At 13.0% G+C, this 22074-nt stretch overlaps 2 protein-coding genes across 2 annotated transcripts; both read right to left on the bottom strand.

Moving 5' to 3' along the window:
* Nucleotides 1–243: 243 nt before the first annotated feature.
* On the bottom strand, nucleotides 244–1523 carry LOC139997707 (cytochrome b-like). Its single transcript, XM_072021701.1, is given in 1 exon segment — nucleotides 244–1523. A coding segment is annotated over 1 exon segment (1122 nt). The 5' UTR covers nucleotides 1402–1523; the 3' UTR covers nucleotides 244–279.
* Nucleotides 1524–20772: 19249 nt separating this feature from the next.
* Nucleotides 20773–22043, bottom strand: LOC139997708 (cytochrome b-like). The gene is given in 1 exon segment (XM_072021702.1): nucleotides 20773–22043. A coding segment is annotated over 1 exon segment (1122 nt). The 5' UTR covers nucleotides 21931–22043; the 3' UTR covers nucleotides 20773–20808.
* Between the last annotated feature and the right edge of the window lie 31 nt (nucleotides 22044–22074).

Raw genomic sequence — 22074 nt, forward strand, 5'->3', positions numbered from 1 at the left:
TATATATTTAATTCATATAATTATTTTAATTATAATTCGTGGGGTTTTGCCTCGAATCCGATATGACAAGTTAATAAATATATGTTGAATTGAATTATTAGTTTTAATTTTATTTTATTCATTTTATATTTATTTGATTAAAGAATTATTTTTAATAATTTAATATTTTTAAAGTTAATAGAAAATTTTATTTCTATATTTATGTTTTCAAAACATATACTATTCAAGTTCATTAACTAATAAAATTTAAATATAATTATTATTTTTTAATAATAAATCTCAAATATTATTAATATAAAATGAAAGAATTAAATAAAAAAAATATATAAAAGTAAAAATTTGATTTAAATTTATATATGGATATTCAATTATTTGTCTTCCTAATCAAGTTAATATAATAAAAATATTAATAAATCATCAATATATAATTTTATTTATAAAATAAAATTTATTATTTTTTAAATTATTTAAATTAATTAATGGAATTAAATATAGAATAAAAATTGAAAAAAATAATATAATTACTCCTCCTAATTTATTAGGAATAACTCGTAAAATTGAATATGCAAATAAAAAATATCATTCTGGTTTAATATGAACTGGGGTAATTATTGGATTTGCTATTTTAAAATTATCTGGATCTCCTAATATATATGGAAATTGAAGATTAATAATTATAAATAATATAAATACTAAAATAATTGTAATTATATCTTTAATTGTAAAATATGGATGAAAATTAATTTTATAAATATTTATTTTAGAATGAATAGGATTTGAAGATCCTGTAATATGTAAAATTATTAAATGAATAAAAACTATTAAAAGAATAATAAATGGTAAAATAAAATGAAATGAATAAAATCGATTTAATGTATCATTATTAATTGAAAATCCTCCTCAGATTCATTCAACTATAAATTGCCCAATATAAGGAATTGCTGAAATTAAATTTGTAATTACTATTGCTCCTCAAAATGATATTTGACCTCATGGAAGAACATATCCTAAAAATGCAGTTGCTATTGATAAAAATAAAATTGATACACCAATTATTCAAACTTGTAATAATTTAAATGAATAATAAAATATATTTCGTGCAATATGTAAATATATAATTAAAAAATAAAATGAAGCACCATTTATATGAATTAAACGAATTAATCAACCTGAATTTATATCTTTTATAATGTTAGAAATTCTGTAAAATGCAATATTGATATTTGGACAATAATGTATAGAAAGAAATAATCCTGAAATAATTTGAATTATTAGAAATATTCCTAAAATCGATCCAAAATTTCAAAAATAATTAATATTAATTGGTGTTGGTAAATTAATAAATGATATTGGTAAATTTATTAAATTTATTTTATAAATTATTGGAATTATTTTTTTCATTTTTTTGTTCGTAAATTTTTATTTTCAATAAAACAAATTTTTGTTATAATAAATAATATAATAATTAAAAAAATAATAAATATTAATAAAATAAAATAATTAGGATTTAAATATAGTTTTTTAATAATATTAATTTTGTTATTTTTTACAAAATTAAAATTATAATTTTTTATAATAAATTTATTTAATTGTTTTATTTGAATTATAATAAATATAATTAAAAATAAATTTAAAAAAATTAAATTTAAAAAATTATTTTTTTTTGTTAAATTATTAATTAAACAAATAAAATAAGAAAATAAAATTAAAATTCCTCTAATAAAAATAATAATTAAAATAAATAAATTTAATGAAATATTTTGTTTTAAAATTAAAATATTAATTATTATTAAAATTACATAAAAAATTAAATATATTAGTTGTTTTAAAGGTGAAATAAAAATATTTATAAATATATAATTTAAAATTAATATTAAATTTATGTAAAAATTTGTAAATAAAATAATATTAAAAATAATTAAAATTTTCATTTTAAAAATTAACCAAAAAATAGTTTAAATAAAATTATAATTTTGGGAATTATAGATATTTATGAAAATTAAATTTTTTTGAAATTTTTAAATTTTTGTTATATTAATTAATTTTAAAATTTTAATTTACAAAATTAATGTTTTTAGTTAAACTATATAACATATTAATTATTAATTAATTTCAATTTTTTTGATTGTTAATTTAATTATTTTTATATTATTTATTATAATAAATTATTTTGTTTATTTTTTAAATTTTTTAATTGGAATGGAATATTTAATTATAATGATTTTATTTAATATAATTTCAATTAATTATAATAATTGAATTTTTTTAATTTATTTAATTTATTCAGTTTGTGAAGGAGTTTTAGGATTATCATTAATAGTTAGAATAAATTATGAATATGGTCATCAAAAAATTAATTTTATTAATTTATATTAAAAATGATTGAAATTTTTATTTTTTTTTATATAATTTTTTTTATAAAATTTTTAGATTTTATAATTTTAAGAAATATAATATTTTTAATAAGTTTTATTTATTTAATAAATTTAAGATGAATTAAATGAATTTATATTTTTAGAAATTTAGGAATTAATTATTATTCAAATTATTTAATTTTAATAATATTTTGAATTTTTAGATTAATTTTTTTAAATTTAAAAGAATATACAAAAAAATGTTTAATAATAAATTTTATTTTAATATTACTAATATTAATAAATTTTTTATCAATAGATTTATTAATTTTTTATTTTATATATGAAGCTAGATTATTATTAATCTTTTATATAATTATAGAATGAGGTTATATAGAAGATCGTATTTTAGCTTCTTTTTATATAATATTTTACACATTAATTTTTTCTTTACCTATATTATATTTTATTTTTAAAATTTTAGATTTAGAAGGCAGTATATGTTTTTTTTATTTAGAAATAGTTGATTTAAAATTAGATTTATTTAGTTTTATTTATATATTAATATCTTTTTTAGTTAAAATCCCTATATACTTATTTCATGGATGATTAATTAAAGCTCATGTAGAAGCCTCATTTTTTAGATCTATAATTTTAGCTTCAATTATATTAAAATTAGGAAGATATGGATTATTACGATTAATTTTTATATTTAAATTTTTAATAAATAATTTATTAACTTTTTTTATATTTATTAATATTTTAGGAATATTGTTTTTAAGATTTATTTGTTTAATTCAATTTGATATAAAATTAATTATTGCTTTATCTTCTGTAATTCATATAGGAATTATATCAATAGGATTATTATTAGAAATTAAATTAGGAATTTTAGGAAGATTAATAATAATAATTTCTCATGGACTTGTTTCTTCAGGATTATTTTATTTAGTTAATATAATTTATATACAAACTAATAGACGTTTAATTTTTATTAATAAAGGTATAATCAATTTAATACCTTCAATATCAATAATATGATTTTTAATATGTATTTTTAATTCTGGAGCTCCAATTTCTTTAAATATAGTTAGAGAAATTTTTTTACTAATAAGATTAATATATTGATGTAAATATTTATTTATATTTTTAATTATATATTGTTTATTTAGATTTATTTATTCAATTTATTTATTTAGATTTATCCAATATGGAAAAATTTATGATTTAATTATAAATATTAATAATTGTTTATTATTAAATTATTTAACTTTAATTTTACATTTATTACCTTTAAATTTTTTTGTTTTTAATTTATTTTTTTATTTAAATAGTTTAATAAAAAATATTGAATTGTGATTTCAATGATATAATTAATTTATTTTAAATTATTATAAAAATATTAATTTCAAGAATTATATTATTTATTATAAGATTATTATTTATTTATATAAGAATATATATATTATTAATAAATAAAATATATATTTTTGAATGACTAATTTTTAGGTTTAATTCAATAAAATTAAATTTTATTTTAATAATAAATTTTAAATTATTATTATTTTCATTTCTAGTTATATTAATTAGATCATTAATTTTAATATATAGAATAAGATATATAGATTTTAGAGATAATTTTTTTATTAATCGGTTTTATTATTTAATATTATTATTTTTAATATCAATAATTTTTTTAATTATAAGACCTAATATATTAACATTATTATTAGGATGAGATGGTTTAGGTTTAATTTCTTATTGTTTAATTATTTATTATCAAAAAATTTTATCATTTAATTCAGGAATAATAACTGTAATTTTAAATCGATTAGGGGATACTAGACTATTAATAATTATTTCTTTTATAATAATATTTGGTAGATGAAATTTATTTTTTTATAATATAAATAAATTTATATTATTTATATTTTTAATAATAATTTTTACAAAAAGAGCTCAATTAATATTTATAATTTGATTACCTGCAGCAATAATAGCTCCTACACCTGTTTCTTCTTTAGTTCATTCATCAACTTTAGTTACGGCCGGAATTTATTTATTAATTAATTATGAAATAATAATTGAAATTAAATATAAAAAATTAATTTTATTAGTTTCAAGTTTAACTATATTAATTTCTGGTATTATAGCTAATTTTGAAATAGATTTTAAAAAAATTATTGCTTTATCAACTTTAAGACAATTAGGATTTATAATAAGAATTTATTCTTTAGGAATAACAGATTTAACATTTTTACATTTATTTATTCATGCTTTTTTTAAATCTATAATGTTCATATGTGCTGGAAGATTTATTCATTATATAATTGGTATTCAAAATTTTCGTTTTTATTATGGAATATTTTATTTATATCCAATAAAAGGATTATTATTAATATTTTCATTATTAATATTATGTGGTTTTCCATTTTTAGTTGGATTTTATTCTAAAGATTTAATTATTGAATATTATTTCTTAAATAAAATAAGAATTTTTAGAATAATTAATTTAATATTAGGAACAATTTTTACGGTATCATATTCTTTACGAATTATTTTAACTTTAATTAAAAAAAATTATATAATTAATTTAATTAATTTAAAAGAAGATTTTATTATAATTTTAAGAATAATTATTATTTTATTAATAATATTAGTATTAAGTAAATTAATTTATAATTTTTTTTATATTTATAAAAATATCAATTTAATAATTATTTATAAATATTTTGTTTTTAAAATAATATTCATAGGATTAATATTTACATTAATTTTAAATAATTTAAATTTTTCTAAAAAAATAATTATATTTATTAAAAGATTTTTTATAATAAAATTTTTTTATAAATATATTATTAATAATTTAATAATTAAATTAATATATTATGAATTTTATTTTGAAAAAGAATTTTTTGAAAAAATTTCAGGAAAAATAATAAATTATATAAATTATATTATTGATGTTAATTTAAATTTAAAAATTACATTTTTATTATTAATTTACATTTATTATATAAGTTTAATTTTAACATTATTTGTATATTTAAATAGCTTATAAAATTAGAGCATAATATTGAAAATATTAAGGAAATTATTTTTAATTTTTAAATATATTATATTTATAATTAAAAAATATTAATAATTTTATATTGAAAATATAATGTTTTATTTAAACTATATAAATAATATTTATATTACAAAATATTATTGTATTAATTGGAATTTTTAAATTCAATAATTTTATTAACAATAAAATGCCTCTTTTTGGCTTCAATTAAATTATTTTAAATTTTAAAAGAAATAATGATATATTTAATACCAAATATAAAGTTAGAAGCTTTATTTTAATTATTTCATTAAAATATAAGAAGTAAAATATTTACTTTTAATTTCGACTTAAAAATTTGATTTAAAATAAATCCTTATATAATATTTTATAAATAATTTAAAATATTCAATTTAATAAATTACAAGATCATTCTATAAATAATGAAAAAATTAATATAAAAAAAAAAAAAATTATTAAAATAAATAAATATAAAGAATTTAAAGTTTTAATAAATGAAATTAATGGAATAAGTAAAATAATTTCAATATCAAAAATTAAAAATGTTAATGAAATTAAATAAAATGGTAATGAAAATGGAATATTTATTTTTGTAATTGGATCAAATCCACATTCATATGGAAGATTTTTTTCAAAATTTAATTTTTTAAATATTGATAAAAATTTATTTAAAATAATAATTAATAATAAAATAATTATAATTAATAAAAAAAAATAATGATTATTTATTAAATATATTAATATTTTAATTAAATTTTTTAATTGGAAATTAAATGTAATTTTTATACTATATATTTTATATTAATTTATTAAAATATAATAAAATATATAAATAAATAATCAAATTACATCAACAAAATGTCAATATCAAATAGAAAATTCATAATTAATATGATGAATTGATGAAAAATGATTATTTATTATTCGAATTAATGAATATAAAAGTATTAATGTACCAATCAATACATGTATACCATGAAATCCAGTTGATAAAAAAAAGATTGATCCATAAATTCTATCATTAATACAAAAATATGAATTATAATATTCAAAAACTTGTATAATATTAAAATAAAATCCTAAAATAATAGTTATTAATAATATATAAACTCTTGATTTAAATTTATTATTTAATGTATTATAATGTCTTAATGTTACAGTAAATCCTGATATAATTAAAATAATTGAATTTAATAAAGGAATTTCAAATGGATTAAAAAATTTGATTATTTTTGGTGGTCATATTGAATTAATTTCAATTGATGGAGAAATTGAATTATGAAAAAATGTTCAAAAAAAAGAAATAAAAAAAAATAATTCTGAAATAATAAATATAATTATTCTAAATTTTAATATTTTTATTACATATATTGAATGTATACCTTGAAATGTTCTTTCTCGAACGATATCTCGAAATCATATAAATACAGATATGATTAAAATAATTAAATTATAATTTATTATAATTAAATTATTTATATAAATTCAAATAATAATTCTTAATAAAAAATTTATAAGACTTATTGATGAAATAATAGGTCAAGGACTAAGAGTTACTATATGAAATGGAAAATTTTTTTTCATTAATTAATTGATTCATAAAAATATAAAATTAATAAAATTGAAAAAACATAAGCTTGAATAAAAGCTATTGAAATTTCTAAAATTAATAATATATTTTCAATTATTATTGTAAATGAAGATAATAATATAAAATTTATTAAAAAATTTCTTAATAAAACTAAAATTAAATGACCCGCAATTAAATTTGCTGAAAGTCGAATTGATAAAGTTCAAGGTCGAATAATTAATCTAATTAATTCAATAATTACTATAAAATTTATTAAAAATTTTGGTGAATTTAATGGAACTAAATGTCTTAGAGTTTTTATCGGAAAATTAATTACAGAATAAATAATAAATCTTATTCATAAAGAAAGTGATATAGATAAATTAAATATTAAATGTCTTGTTAAAGTAAAAATATAAGGAATTAATCTAATCAAATTTAATATTATAATATAAATTATAATTCCTAAAAATACAGAAATATTTATAATATATTTATTAGTTATAATTATTTTAAATTCATTAAATAAATAATCAATTAATAGTTTAAAAATTATTACTAAACGTGAAGGAATTAATCAATATAAATTTGGAAATAAAATAATAGGAGTTAATATAAAAATTCAATTTAATTGAATTTGATTTCTTCTAATTGATGGATCAAAAATTTCAAATAAATTTATCATAATCATATTCATTTTTTATAAATAAAATATTTTGATTTTTTTGTTCTTATATATAAAATAATTAATGAATTAATTAAAACAATTAATATTAATAAACAAAATAAATTTATTGAGAAAATTATTAATCAATTAATAGGTATTATTTGTGGAATACATTAGAAGTAAATTTAATTTTACTATAAATGATTTAAAAGATCAATTCTTTTATTAAGATATCTAATGAAAAATTAAAAAGTAACATAAATATGTTAATTTAAGATTGACAATCTAATGTTATTATATTAACTAACTTTTTAAATTTTATTTTTAATTCAATTTAAAAAATTATTATATGAAGTTCTTTCTATCATAATTGGTATAAATCTATGATTTATACCACAAATTTCTGAACATTGACCAAAATAAATTCCTGGACGAATTCTAAATAAATTTAATTGATTAATACGTCCAGGAACTGCATCAACTTTAATTCCTAATGATGGAATTGTTCAAGAATGAATTACATCTAATGAAGAAATAATTATTCGTACTGAAATTTTAAATGGAATAATTAATCGATTGTCAGTTTCTAATAATCGAAATTGATCTTTTTTTTCATAATTTAATATATAAGAATCAAATTCATAATTATTAAATTCTGGATATTCATAAGATCAATATCATTGATGACCAATAGCTTTAATTGAAAAATAAGGATTTATAATTTCATCAATATAATATAAAATTTTTAAAGAAGGAAAACAAATAATTATTAAAATAATTATAGGAATTAAAGTTCAAACAATTTCAATAGTATGATTTTTTAATAAAACTAAATTTAAATATTTATTACAAATAAAATCTAAAATAAAAAATATTGTTAAAGTAATAATTATAACTATTATTATTATAGTTAAATTATGAAATGAAATTAAATTATCTGAATAAAATGAATTTGAATCTTGAAATATAACTATATTTCATGTAGAAATTTTTAATAAAAGAAAAATTCTTTATAATTGAATTTTAAATTCAATGCACTAATCTGCCATATTAAATAATTAATAAATTTACCTATTAAAAATATTTTTAATTTTATTTTTTATTAATAAAGGAACTTCAACTAATGAATGGTCATATGGTGGATAATTATTTAATCATTCAAGAGATGATTGATTGAATTTAAATAAAATTAAACGTTTAGAAATTATTCTTTCAAAAATAATAAAAATTAAAAAAAATATTCTATTTATAGAAATTATTGCTCCAATTGAAGAAATTAAATTTCAACAATAATATGAATCTGGATAATCAGAGTATCGTCGAGGTATTGCTATTAATCCTAAAAAATGTTGCGGAAAAAAAGTTAGATTTACTCCAATAAATATTATAATAAATTGAATTTTTAATCATTTTTGATTTAATATTAAGCCAGTAATTATTGGATATCAATGAATTAATCTTGTAATAATTGCAAAAACTGCACCTATAGATAATACATAATGAAAATGTCCAACTACATAATATGTATCATGTAAAATAATATCAATAGAAGAATTTGATAATATTACTCCTGTTAATCCACCAATTGTAAATATTAAAATAAAACCAATTGATCAAATAACAGTAATGTTAAAATTTATTTTTGATCCATGATAAGTAGCTAATCATCTAAAAACTTTAATTCCTGTTGGTACTGCAATAATTATAGTTGCTGAAGTAAAATAAGCTCGAGTATCAACATCTAATCCTACAGTAAATATATGATGAGCTCAAACAATAAAACCTAAAAACCCAATTCCTAATATTGCATAAATTATTCTTAAATTTCCAAAAGTTTCTTTTTTTCCTCTTTCATTTATAATAACTTGAGAAATTAATCCAAATCCTGGAAGAATTAAAATATAAACTTCTGGATGACCAAAAAATCAAAATAAATGTTGATAAAGAATTGGATCTCCCCCTCCTATAGGGTCAAAAAAAGATGTATTAAAATTTCGATCAAAAAGTAATATAGTAATTGCACCTGCTAATACAGGTAAAGATAAAATTAATAAAATAACTGTAATGCAAACTGATCATGAAAATAAATTAATTTGATCATAATTTAAAGAATAATTTTTTATTATTATAATAGTAACAATAAAATTTAAAGAACCAATAATTGAAGAAATTCCTGTTATATGTAAAGAAAAAATTGCAATATCTACAGATGGAGATGAATGAAATAAATATGATGACAAAGGAGGATAAACAGTTCATCCTGTTCCAACATTAGGTGTAAATAAATTTCTTAATAATAATATTATTAATGAAGGAGGAAGTAATCAAAATCTAATATTATTTATTCGAGGGAATGCTATATCAGGAGAACCTAATATTAAAGGAATTAAATAATTTCCAAATCCTCCAATTAAAAATGGTATAACTATAAAAAAAATTATTAAAAATGCATGACTAGTAACTAAAGCATTATAAACTTGATCATTATTAATTCATATACCAGGATGTCTTAATTCTATTCGAATTAATAAACTTATTGACGAACCAATTATTCCTGATCATATAGCAAAAATAAAATATATTATTCCAATATTTTTATGATTTGTAGATATTAATCATTTAATTATTAAGATTTATAAAAATTTTTATATTGTTAATTTTGAAAATTAATAGTTTCAATAACTTAAAATCTTAAATTTAAAATTTTAATATAATAGTATTATGTCTGAAAAAGAAATAAATTGTAAATTTATTAATAAAGATTAAAATTCTTTTAATACTAAAATATTTTTTTAATTAAAATTTTTATTTAATTTTTAATATAGTTTAAATAAAAATTTTAAATTGCAAATTTAAAGATTAAAAATTTTATATTAAATTATATTAAATACAATAAATATAAATAAATATATAAAAATAATTATTAACAATAAATATTTTATATTAATAATTTCTTTATTTATAAATAAATTATTTTTATTATATTTAAATTTTAAAATCAATAATTTAAATAAAATAAAGTAATTTCATAATATTAAAATTCTTGAAAGTAATAATAAAAAAATAATTCTATTTCTAAAAAAAAAATTTATTAAATAAATAAATTCTCATTTAAATAAAAAAGTCACAAATAATGGAAATGATGAATACATAAATAATATAAGAATTAAAAAATTAAATGATTTTAAAGAAATTCTATTAAAATTTATATTATCAATATTATAATAATTTAATAAAAATATTATAATAAAAAAAATTAAAGTATAAATTATAAATAATATAATAAATATATTTTTATTAAATTGAACAATAAAAATAAAAAATAAAGAATTAAAAATAGATGAACATCTAAATATTTTTTTTACAGAAAAATTTAAATTTGTATATAAAGAAATAAAAAAATTATTAAAAATTAAAAAATAAATAAAAATTGGTGTTAAATAGATTATAGAAGAATAAAAATAAATTGGAATAAATTTTATAAATGTTGAAATAATAAAAATTTGATTTCATGAAGAAATTTTATAAATATAAATTATTCAAAAACAAAATGGAAATAATCCAATTTTTATAAATATAGAAATTATAAAAACTATATTTATTCTATTTATTTTAATTATATATAATTGATTAAAATTTATTAAAATTATTATAATTAATAATAACCTTGAAATTGATGAAATAATAAAATAAATAATTCTTACAATTTTATTTTTTGATTTAATATTAATTATCCTAATTAATAAAATCGTACAAAATTCTATTGATAATCATTGAATATAAATTCTTCTTGAATTTATTAATATATAAAAAAAATAAATTATTGATAATAATGAAAATATGAATAATTTATTTAAAATAAATACCTAATTTCCATTATAAATTAATATTTCATATAAATTTTTAAAAATTATATAGAATAATTTCTACAGTAATTAAATTAATTTATTATTATTACTTTTTATATTTACTAATTAATAATATAATAGTAATAGTATAATTATAAATATACATAAATATTTTATCAAAATATATCTTTTATCAGACATATTACTATTTAAAATTATAATTTTAAATTCATAATTTTTAATTTATTATAAATAAATTCATATAATATTTTAAATAAAATTATTTTTATTTATTAAAATAAATTAATAAAATAATAATAATAATTTAAATTAAAAATATTATATAAAAATTTTATAAATTTATCGATAGGGTATGAACCTATAAGCTTTCTTAGCTTATTATATATTATAATATATAAATAATTTAATTTATCTTATAAATATTATATAAAAATTTTATAAATTTATCAACAAAATATAAGCCTATAAATCTATTATATAATGAATGGATATTAGTTAAATTAAATAATAATTAAATTGCATTTAATAGTAATTATAATAATAATATATCTAATCTATAAAATTATTAATAATTTATTTAATTTTGAAATAAAAATTTTTTATAAAAAATAATTTTTAATAAAAATTAAATTTATTTTTATTTTAATAAATTACATTAATATTTTATTTTATTTAAAAATTATCAATTCATAAATTATTAAAATTAAAATTTAATTTTAAATATTTTTTTATAAAAAATTAATTTTGAGAGAAAAAATTAAATTTTTATAAAAAATAAATAAATAAATTTTTAAAAAAATATTTATTTTTAAATAAATAAATTAAAAATTAAAATAATCTATTATTTTAATAATTTATCATTAATATTCATATGTATACTATATCTAAATCTAAAAATTATTAATTATTAAAATTTAATTTTATAATAATAAAATATTAATTTTTTTAATAAAAATAATTTTGAGAGGAAAATTAATTTTTATTAAAAAAATTAATAATAAATTTTAAAAAATATTTATTTTTAAATAAAAATCAAAAATTCAAATATTTATCTTTTATTTTAATAATTTACCATAAATATTTGTATATATACTATATCTAAATCTAAAAATTATTAATTAATTATTAAAATTTAATTTTATAATAATAAAATATTAATTTTTTTAATAAAAATAATTTTGAGAGGAAAATTAATTTTTATTAAAAAAATTAATAATAAATTTTAAAAAATATTTATTTTTAAATAAAAATCAAAAATTCAAATATTTATCTTTTATTTTAATAATTTACCATAAATATTTGTATATATACTATATCTAAATCTAAAAATTATTAATTAATTATTAAAATTTAATTTTATAATAATAATAAATATAAACTTTTTATTAATAAAAATAATTTTGAGAGGAAAATTAATTTTTATTATATTAAAAAATTAATAAATTTTAAAAAATATTTTTTTAAATAAAAACTAAAAATTCAAATATTTATCTTTTATTTTAATAATTTACCATTAATATTTGTATTATTATATCTAAAATTATTAATTAATTATTAAAATTTAATTTTATAATATAAATATTAACTTTTTTTAATAAAAATAATTTTGAGAGGAAAATTAATTTTTATTATATTAAAAAATTAATAATTTTAAAAAAATATTTATCTTTTATTTTAATAATTTACCATAAATATTTGTATATATGCTATATCTAAATCTAAAAATTATTAATTAATTATTAAAATTTAATTTTATAATAATAATAAATATAAACTTTTTATTAATAAAAATAATTTTGAGAGGAAAATTAATTTTTATTATATTAAAAAATTAATAAATTTTAAAAAATATTTTTTTAAATAAAAACTAAAAATTCAAATATTTATCTTTTATTTTAATAATTTACCATTAATATTCTTATACATATTTAATTTAAAAATTCAGTACTCTCAAACATTGTCCTAACCTTTAACAATTTATTAGCCATATAACGTAATAAAGATTAAATCAACTAATAAATATACTCCAAAATAATTAAAAAATAAAAAATTCATATATTTATCTTTATTTTTAATAATTTATTATTAATATTTATATTAATATTATATCTAAAATTATTAATTAATTATTAAAATTTAATTTTATAACATAAATATTAACTTTTTAATAAAAATAATTTTGAGAGGAAAATTAATTTTTATTATATTAAAAAATTAATAATTTTAAAAAAAATATTTATCTTTTATTTTAATAATTTACCATAAATATTTGTGTATATGCTATATCTAAATCTAAAAATTATTAATTAATTATTAAAATTTAATTTTATAATAATAATAAATATAAACTTTTTATTAATAAAAATAATTTTGAGAGGAAAATTAATTTTTATTATATTAAAAAATTAATAAATTTTAAAAAATATTTTTTTAAATAAAAACTAAAAATTCATATATTTATCTTTTATTTTAATAATTTACCATTAATATTCTTATACATATTTAATTTAAAAATTCAGTACTCTCAAACATTGTCCTAACCTTCAACAATTTATTAGCCATATAACGTAATAAAGATTAAATCAACTAATAAATATGCTCCAAAATAATTAAAAATAAAAAAATTCATATATATTTATCTTTTATTTTAATAATTTACCATTAATATTCTTATACATATTTAATTTAAAAATTCAATACTCTCAAACATTGTCCTAACCTTCAACAATTTATTAGCCATATAACGTAATAAAGATTAAATCAACTAATAAATATGCTCCAAAATAATTAAAAATAAAAAAATTCATATATATTTATCTTTTATTTTAATAATTTACCATTAATATTCTTATACATATTTAATTTAAAAATTCAGTACTCTCGAACATTGTCCTAACCTTCAACAATTTATTAGCCATATAACGTAATAAAGATTAAATCAACTAATAAATATGCTCCAAAATAATTAAAAATAAAAAAATTCATATATATTTATCTTTTATTTTAATAATTTACCATTAATATTCTTATACATATTTAATTTAAAAATTCAATACTCTCAAACATTGTCCTAACCTTCAACAATTTATTAGCCATATAACGTAATAAAGATTAAATCAACTAATAAATATGCTCCAAAATAATTAAAAATAAAAAAATTCATATATATTTATCTTTTATTTTAATAATTTACCATTAATATTCTTATACATATTTAATTTAAAAATTCAGTACTCTCGAACATTGTCCTAACCTTCAACAATTTATTAGCCATATAACGTAATAAAGATTAAATCAACTAATAAATATGCTCCAATTATTTTGTCAAATAAATTTATTTATTAATCATATATTTATGTCAAAATTGAATCAAGGTAATTTCCATTTTTTTTTTTTTTATTTTAAAAAAATGGAAATTACCTATTAAATAAAAAATTGAATATAAAATTTTTTTATTTTAATAGAAATTATATTAAAAATTAAATAAAATTATAGTTTTTTCAAAAAATTGGATTTTAAAGAATTTTTAAAAAATTTTATTTTTTAAAAAAATCCAATTTTTTGGAAAAAAAATACGATTTTTTGGAAAAAAATACGTTTTTTTGGAAAAAAAACCCGATTTTTAGCAAAAAAATCGGGTTTTTTGGATTATCTTGATAATAAGTATATATTAATATATAATTATTAATTTAGAATATATTTATATTAAAATCTTATATATATATTTAAATAATTATAAAAATTTAATATTTAATATATATATTTTTAAATTAAGTTGAAAAAAAAATTCTTTATATATAATTAAATAATTAACTATAATGGTTTAATTTAATATATATAAATTTTTAATTCTGAGATATATATATATATTATAATAAATCTTGGGAAACTATAATATATATATATATAATAAATTTATATATTATATAAATAATTACAATTAATATATTTATTTATTTATTTAAATATATATATATATATATATTATTTATCTATTTAAATATATATATATATATATATATATATATATATATATATATATATATATGTATATATATATATATATATATATATATATGTATATATATATATATATATATATATATGTATATATATATATATATATATATATATATATTATTTATTTATTTATTTATTTATTTATTTATTTATTTATTTAAATATATATATATATATATATATTATTTATTTATTTATTTAAATACATATATATATTTATTTATTTATTTAAATATATATATATATATATATATATATATATATATTATAAATTTATTATATATATATATATTATAGTTTCCCAAGATTTATTATAATATATATATATATCTCAGAATTAAAAATTTATATATATTAAATTAAACTATTATAGTTAATTATTTAATTATATATAAAGAATTTTTTTTTCAACTTAATTTAAAAATATATATATTAAATATTAAATTTTTATAATTATTTAAATATATATATAAGATTTTAATATAAATATATTCTAAATTAATAATTATATATTAATATATACTTATTATCAAGATAATCCAAAAAACCCGATTTTTTTGCTAAAAATCGGGTTTTTTTTCCAAAAAAACGTATTTTTTTCCAAAAAATCGTATTTTTTTTCCAAAAAATTGGATTTTTTTAAAAAATAAAATTTTTTAAAAATTCTTTAAAATCCAATTTTTTGAAAAAACTATAATTTTATTTAATTTTTAATATAATTTCTATTAAAATAAAAAAATTTTATATTCAATTTTTTATTTAATAGGTAATTTCCATTTTTTTAAAATAAAAAAAAAAAAAATGGAAATTACCTTGATTCAATTTTGACATAAATATATGATTAATAAATAAATTTATTTGACAAAATAATTGGAGCATATTTATTAGTTGATTTAATCTTTATTACGTTATATGGCTAATAAATTGTTGAAGGTTAGGACAATGTTCGAGAGTACTGAATTTTTAAATTAAATATGTATAAGAATATTAATGGTAAATTATTAAAATAAAAGATAAATATATATGAATTTTTTTATTTTTAATTATTTTGGAGCATATTTATTAGTTGATTTAATCTTTATTACGTTATATGGCTAATAAATTGTTGAAGGTTAGGACAATGTTTGAGAGTATTGAATTTTTAAATTAAATATGTATAAGAATATTAATGGTAAATTATTAAAATAAAAGATAAATATATATGAATTTTTTTATTTTTAATTATTTTGGAGCATATTTATTAGTTGATTTAATCTTTATTACGTTATATGGCTAATAAATTGTTGAAGGTTAGGACAATGTTCGAGAGTACTGAATTTTTAAATTAAATATGTATAAGAATATTAATGGTAAATTATTAAAATAAAAGATAAATATATATGAATTTTTTATTTTTAATTATTTTGAAGCATATTTATTAGTTGATTTAATCTTTATTACGTTATATGGCTAATAAATTGTTGAAGGTTAGGACAATGTTTGAGAGTACTGAATTTTTAAATTAAATATGTATAAGAATATTAATGGTAAATTATTAAAATAAAAGATAAATATATGAATTTTTTTATTTTTAATTATTTTGGAGCATATTTATTAGTTGAAATTGTTGAAGGTTAGGACAATGTTTGAGAGTACTGAATTTTTAAATTAAATATGTATAAGAATATTAATGGTAAATTATTAAAATAAAAGATAATAAATTAATTATTTAAATTTAAGAAAGTTTATTGTAATAAATTTTAAATTTTTAAATGAATAATAATTACAAAAGAGAGAGAGGGTTGTAAAAGTATTCATTTAAGTTCGTTTAAAATTTAATGGTTTAAATTATTTTTAAATTTTTATTTATAGAAGAGAGGGCTATAAATAAAAATTTATAATATATATATATGAATATTAAATATAATTTAATTATAATTTTATATTATATTTGATGTAATTATGCATATTAAATTTTGATTTTAAAAGAATTAGTTAATTTAATAATATAAATAAATTTTATGATGATTTATTAATTAATTATATTTTAATATTTATATAAAATAATTTGATATTAAATATATATATATAATTTAATAATTAAATTTAATATATTTAATGAAAGTTAAATTTAGATAAAAATTTAAATAAAGATTAATTTAGTGCCAGCAATAGCGGTTAAACTTAATTTATAAATTAATTTTATTAATTAATATGTATTTATTATAAATTTATAATTTAATTAAATTTATAAATTTTAGGTGAAATTTAATTTAAAAATATATTAAATTTTTTTTATTTATTAAAATAATAAAATAAATTAATAAACTAGGATTAGATACCCTATTATATAAGATAATAGAATTAATTTACTAATAAATGTAAAATCATTAAAATTAAATTATATGGCGGCTTTTCATTCTTATTAGAGAAACTTGTAGTTTAATTTGATAGTCCACGATAAGATTTACTTAAATTATTTATATTTATATATTGTTGTATATTTTTATATAAAATTATTTAAAATAAATATTTAATTTAGAATAATTAATCAAATCAAAATGTAGTATATTTAAGGATTTATGAGTTATAATAAATTATATTTTTGAATAATTAATTTTAATATTAGTTTGAAAGAGGATTTAAAAGTAAATTTAATAAATTAATTAAATTGAAATTAGTTTTGAAAAGTGTACAAATTGCCCGTCAATTTCATTAAAATGGAATAAGTCGTAACATAGTAAAAGTATTGGAAAATGTTTTTAGTTAAAATTTTAGTTTAATATAAAATATTTCATTTACAATGAAAAGTTTAATTAATTTATAAAATTAAAATTTTATTTAATAAAATAAATTTTAAATTTTAGATTTTATTTTAATTAATTATATTATTTAAAGTTTTATAAATATTTTTTATTTTAGTAAAAATTTTGAATCAATTATTTTATTAATAGATTAAGTAATGTAAATGAATTTTATTAAAATTAAATAAGTAAAATATAATTTGTACCTTTTGTATCAGGGTTAATTAATATAATTTAATAATTTTAATATTCTCGAAAAAAAAAGAGTTAAATATATAAATATATTATTATAATAAAAATAATTTAAATATATATTTAGAAATTATATGTTATTCGAATTTTTTTATATCTAGTTTTTTTTGAAATAAATTTAATTTATATATAATTATTATAAGAAATTTATTTTAAAAATTTTTTTATATTTTTATATAAAAAATTTAAGGGATAATCTTTAAATTTAAATATATAATAATTTTAATTTTATTATTATTTTAATTATATTAGTTTAAAAATAACTTTTATTAATAAATATTTAATAATTTAATTTTTTATTTTAAAAATTTATTTATAAATTTAATATTAGTATTTAATATATTTTTATTAGAAAAAAATAATTTTTAATTTATTTAAATTAATTATAATGATTAAATTAGTAATATTTTTGTAATAATTAATAAATATTTAATATATATATATAAGGAATTAGGCAAATTTAATATATCCACCTGTTTATCAAAAACATCGCTTATTGAAAATAATTTTAAGTCGATCTGCCCAATGATTTTAATTAAATGGCTGCAGTATAATTAACTGTACAAAGGTAGCATAATCAATTGTTTTTTAATTGAAAACTAGAATGAAAGAATTAATGAGATATATACTGTCTCATATATATTTAATGAATTTAAATTTTTAGTAAAAATGCTTAAATAATTTTATGGGACGATAAGACCCTATAGAATTTTATATTAATATTTAATTAATTATTTAATAAAAATATTAATATTTAATTGGGAGGATTGATAAATTTAAAAAACTTTATATTAAAAATAAACTTTGATTTTAGAATCTATTTTTGATCTTTTATTATAAATCAAAAGAATAAATTACCTTAGGGATAACAGCGTTATATCTTTTTAAAGATCATATTAATAAAGATGTTTGCGACCTCGATGTTGAATTAAGATAAATTTTAAATGGAGAAGTTTAAAAATTAAGTCTGTTCGACTTTTAAAATCTTACATGATTTGAGTTCAAATCGACGTAAGTCAGATTGGTTTCTATCTATAAAATTTAATAAATTATTTGTACGAAAGGACTATAATTTATAATTAAATTATTATAAATTAACTAATAAATATTTAATTAATTATATTAGCATATTAGTGCATTAAATTTAGAATTTAATTAAATTATAGAAAAATTATAATATATAATAATTATAATAATTATAAATTATTTAATTTTTATTTTAATAATTTTAATTAGAGTAGCTTTTTTAACTTTATTTGAACGTAAAATATTAAGATATATACAATTACGAAAAGGACCTAATAAAGTAGGATTTAAAGGACTTTTACAACCTTTTAGAGATGCATTAAAATTATTAATAAAAGAATTTTTTTTTCTTAATTTTATAAATTCATATCTTATTAGTCCAATAATTATATTTTTTTTATCAATAATATTATGATTAAGATATCCTTGAATTAATAAATTTTATTATATAGATAATAGAATTATTTATTTAATATTAATTTTAAGATTAATAGTTTATCCAATTATATTAATTGGTTGAGTTTCTTTATGTAATTATTCAATTTTAGGTTCATTACGGGCAATTTCTCAAATGATTTCTTTTGAAATTTTATTATTTTTAATATTTTTTATATTAATAATAATAATTGAAAGATATTCTTTAAATAGATTTATCAATTTTCAATTAAATATAAAATTTATAATTTTAATATATCCTTTATATATTATTTTTTTTATTAGAATACTAATTGATTTAAATCGAGTTCCATTTGATTTAATTGAAGGAGAATCTGAATTAGTTTCAGGATTTAATATTGAATATTTTAGAAGATTATTTGTTTTAATTTTTTTATCTGAATATATAAATATTATATTTATAAGTATATTAATAACTATTATATTTTATGGGTTAATAAATTGATCAATTAATTTTATTTTTATATATTTAATTCATATAATTATTTTAATTATAATTCGTGGGGTTTTGCCTCGAATCCGATATGACAAGTTAATAAATATATGTTGAATTGAATTATTAGTTTTAATTTTATTTTATTCATTTTATATTTATTTGATTAAAGAATTATTTTTAATAATTTAATATTTTTAAAGTTAATAGAAAATTTTATTTCTATATTTATGTTTTCAAAACATATACTATTCAAGTTCATTAACTAATAAAATTTAAATATAATTATTATTTTTTAATAATAAATCTCAAATATTATTAATATAAAATGAAAGAATTAAATAAAAAAAATATATAAAAGTAAAAATTTGATTTAAATTTATATATGGATATTCAATTATTTGTCTTCCTAATCAAGTTAATATAATAAAAATATTAATAAATCATCAATATATAATTTTATTTATAAAATAAAATTTATTATTTTTTAAATTATTTAAATTAATTAATGGAATTAAATATAGAATAAAAATTGAAAAAAATAATATAATTACTCCTCCTAATTTATTAGGAATAACTCGTAAAATTGAATATGCAAATAAAAAATATCATTCTGGTTTAATATGAACTGGGGTAATTATTGGATTTGCTATTTTAAAATTATCTGGATCTCCTAATATATATGGAAATTGAAGATTAATAATTATAAATAATATAAATACTAAAATAATTGTAATTATATCTTTAATTGTAAAATATGGATGAAAATTAATTTTATAAATATTTATTTTAGAATGAATAGGATTTGAAGATCCTGTAATATGTAAAATTATTAAATGAATAAAAACTATTAAAAGAATAATAAATGGTAAAATAAAATGAAATGAATAAAATCGATTTAATGTATCATTATTAATTGAAAATCCTCCTCAGATTCATTCAACTATAAATTGCCCAATATAAGGAATTGCTGAAATTAAATTTGTAATTACTATTGCTCCTCAAAATGATATTTGACCTCATGGAAGAACATATCCTAAAAATGCAGTTGCTATTGATAAAAATAAAATTGATACACCAATTATTCAAACTTGTAATAATTTAAATGAATAATAAAATATATTTCGTGCAATATGTAAATATATAATTAAAAAATAAAATGAAGCACCATTTATATGAATTAAACGAATTAATCAACCTGAATTTATATCTTTTATAATGTTAGAAATTCTGTAAAATGCAATATTGATATTTGGACAATAATGTATAGAAAGAAATAATCCTGAAATAATTTGAATTATTAGAAATATTCCTAAAATCGATCCAAAATTTCAAAAATAATTAATATTAATTGGTGTTGGTAAATTAATAAATGATATTGGTAAATTTATTAAATTTATTTTATAAATTATTGGAATTATTTTTTTCATTTTTTTGTTCGTAAATTTTTATTTTCAATAAAACAAATTTTTGTTATAATAAATAATATAATAATTAAAAAAATAATAAATATTAATAAAATAAAATAATTAGGATTTAAATATAGTTTTTTAATAATATTAATTTTGTTATTT

This window comes from Bombus fervidus, unplaced genomic scaffold (assembly GCF_041682495.2).
Source record: "Bombus fervidus isolate BK054 unplaced genomic scaffold, iyBomFerv1 scaffold0148, whole genome shotgun sequence".
In the NCBI taxonomy this organism is placed as follows: Eukaryota; Metazoa; Arthropoda; class Insecta; order Hymenoptera; family Apidae; genus Bombus; species Bombus fervidus.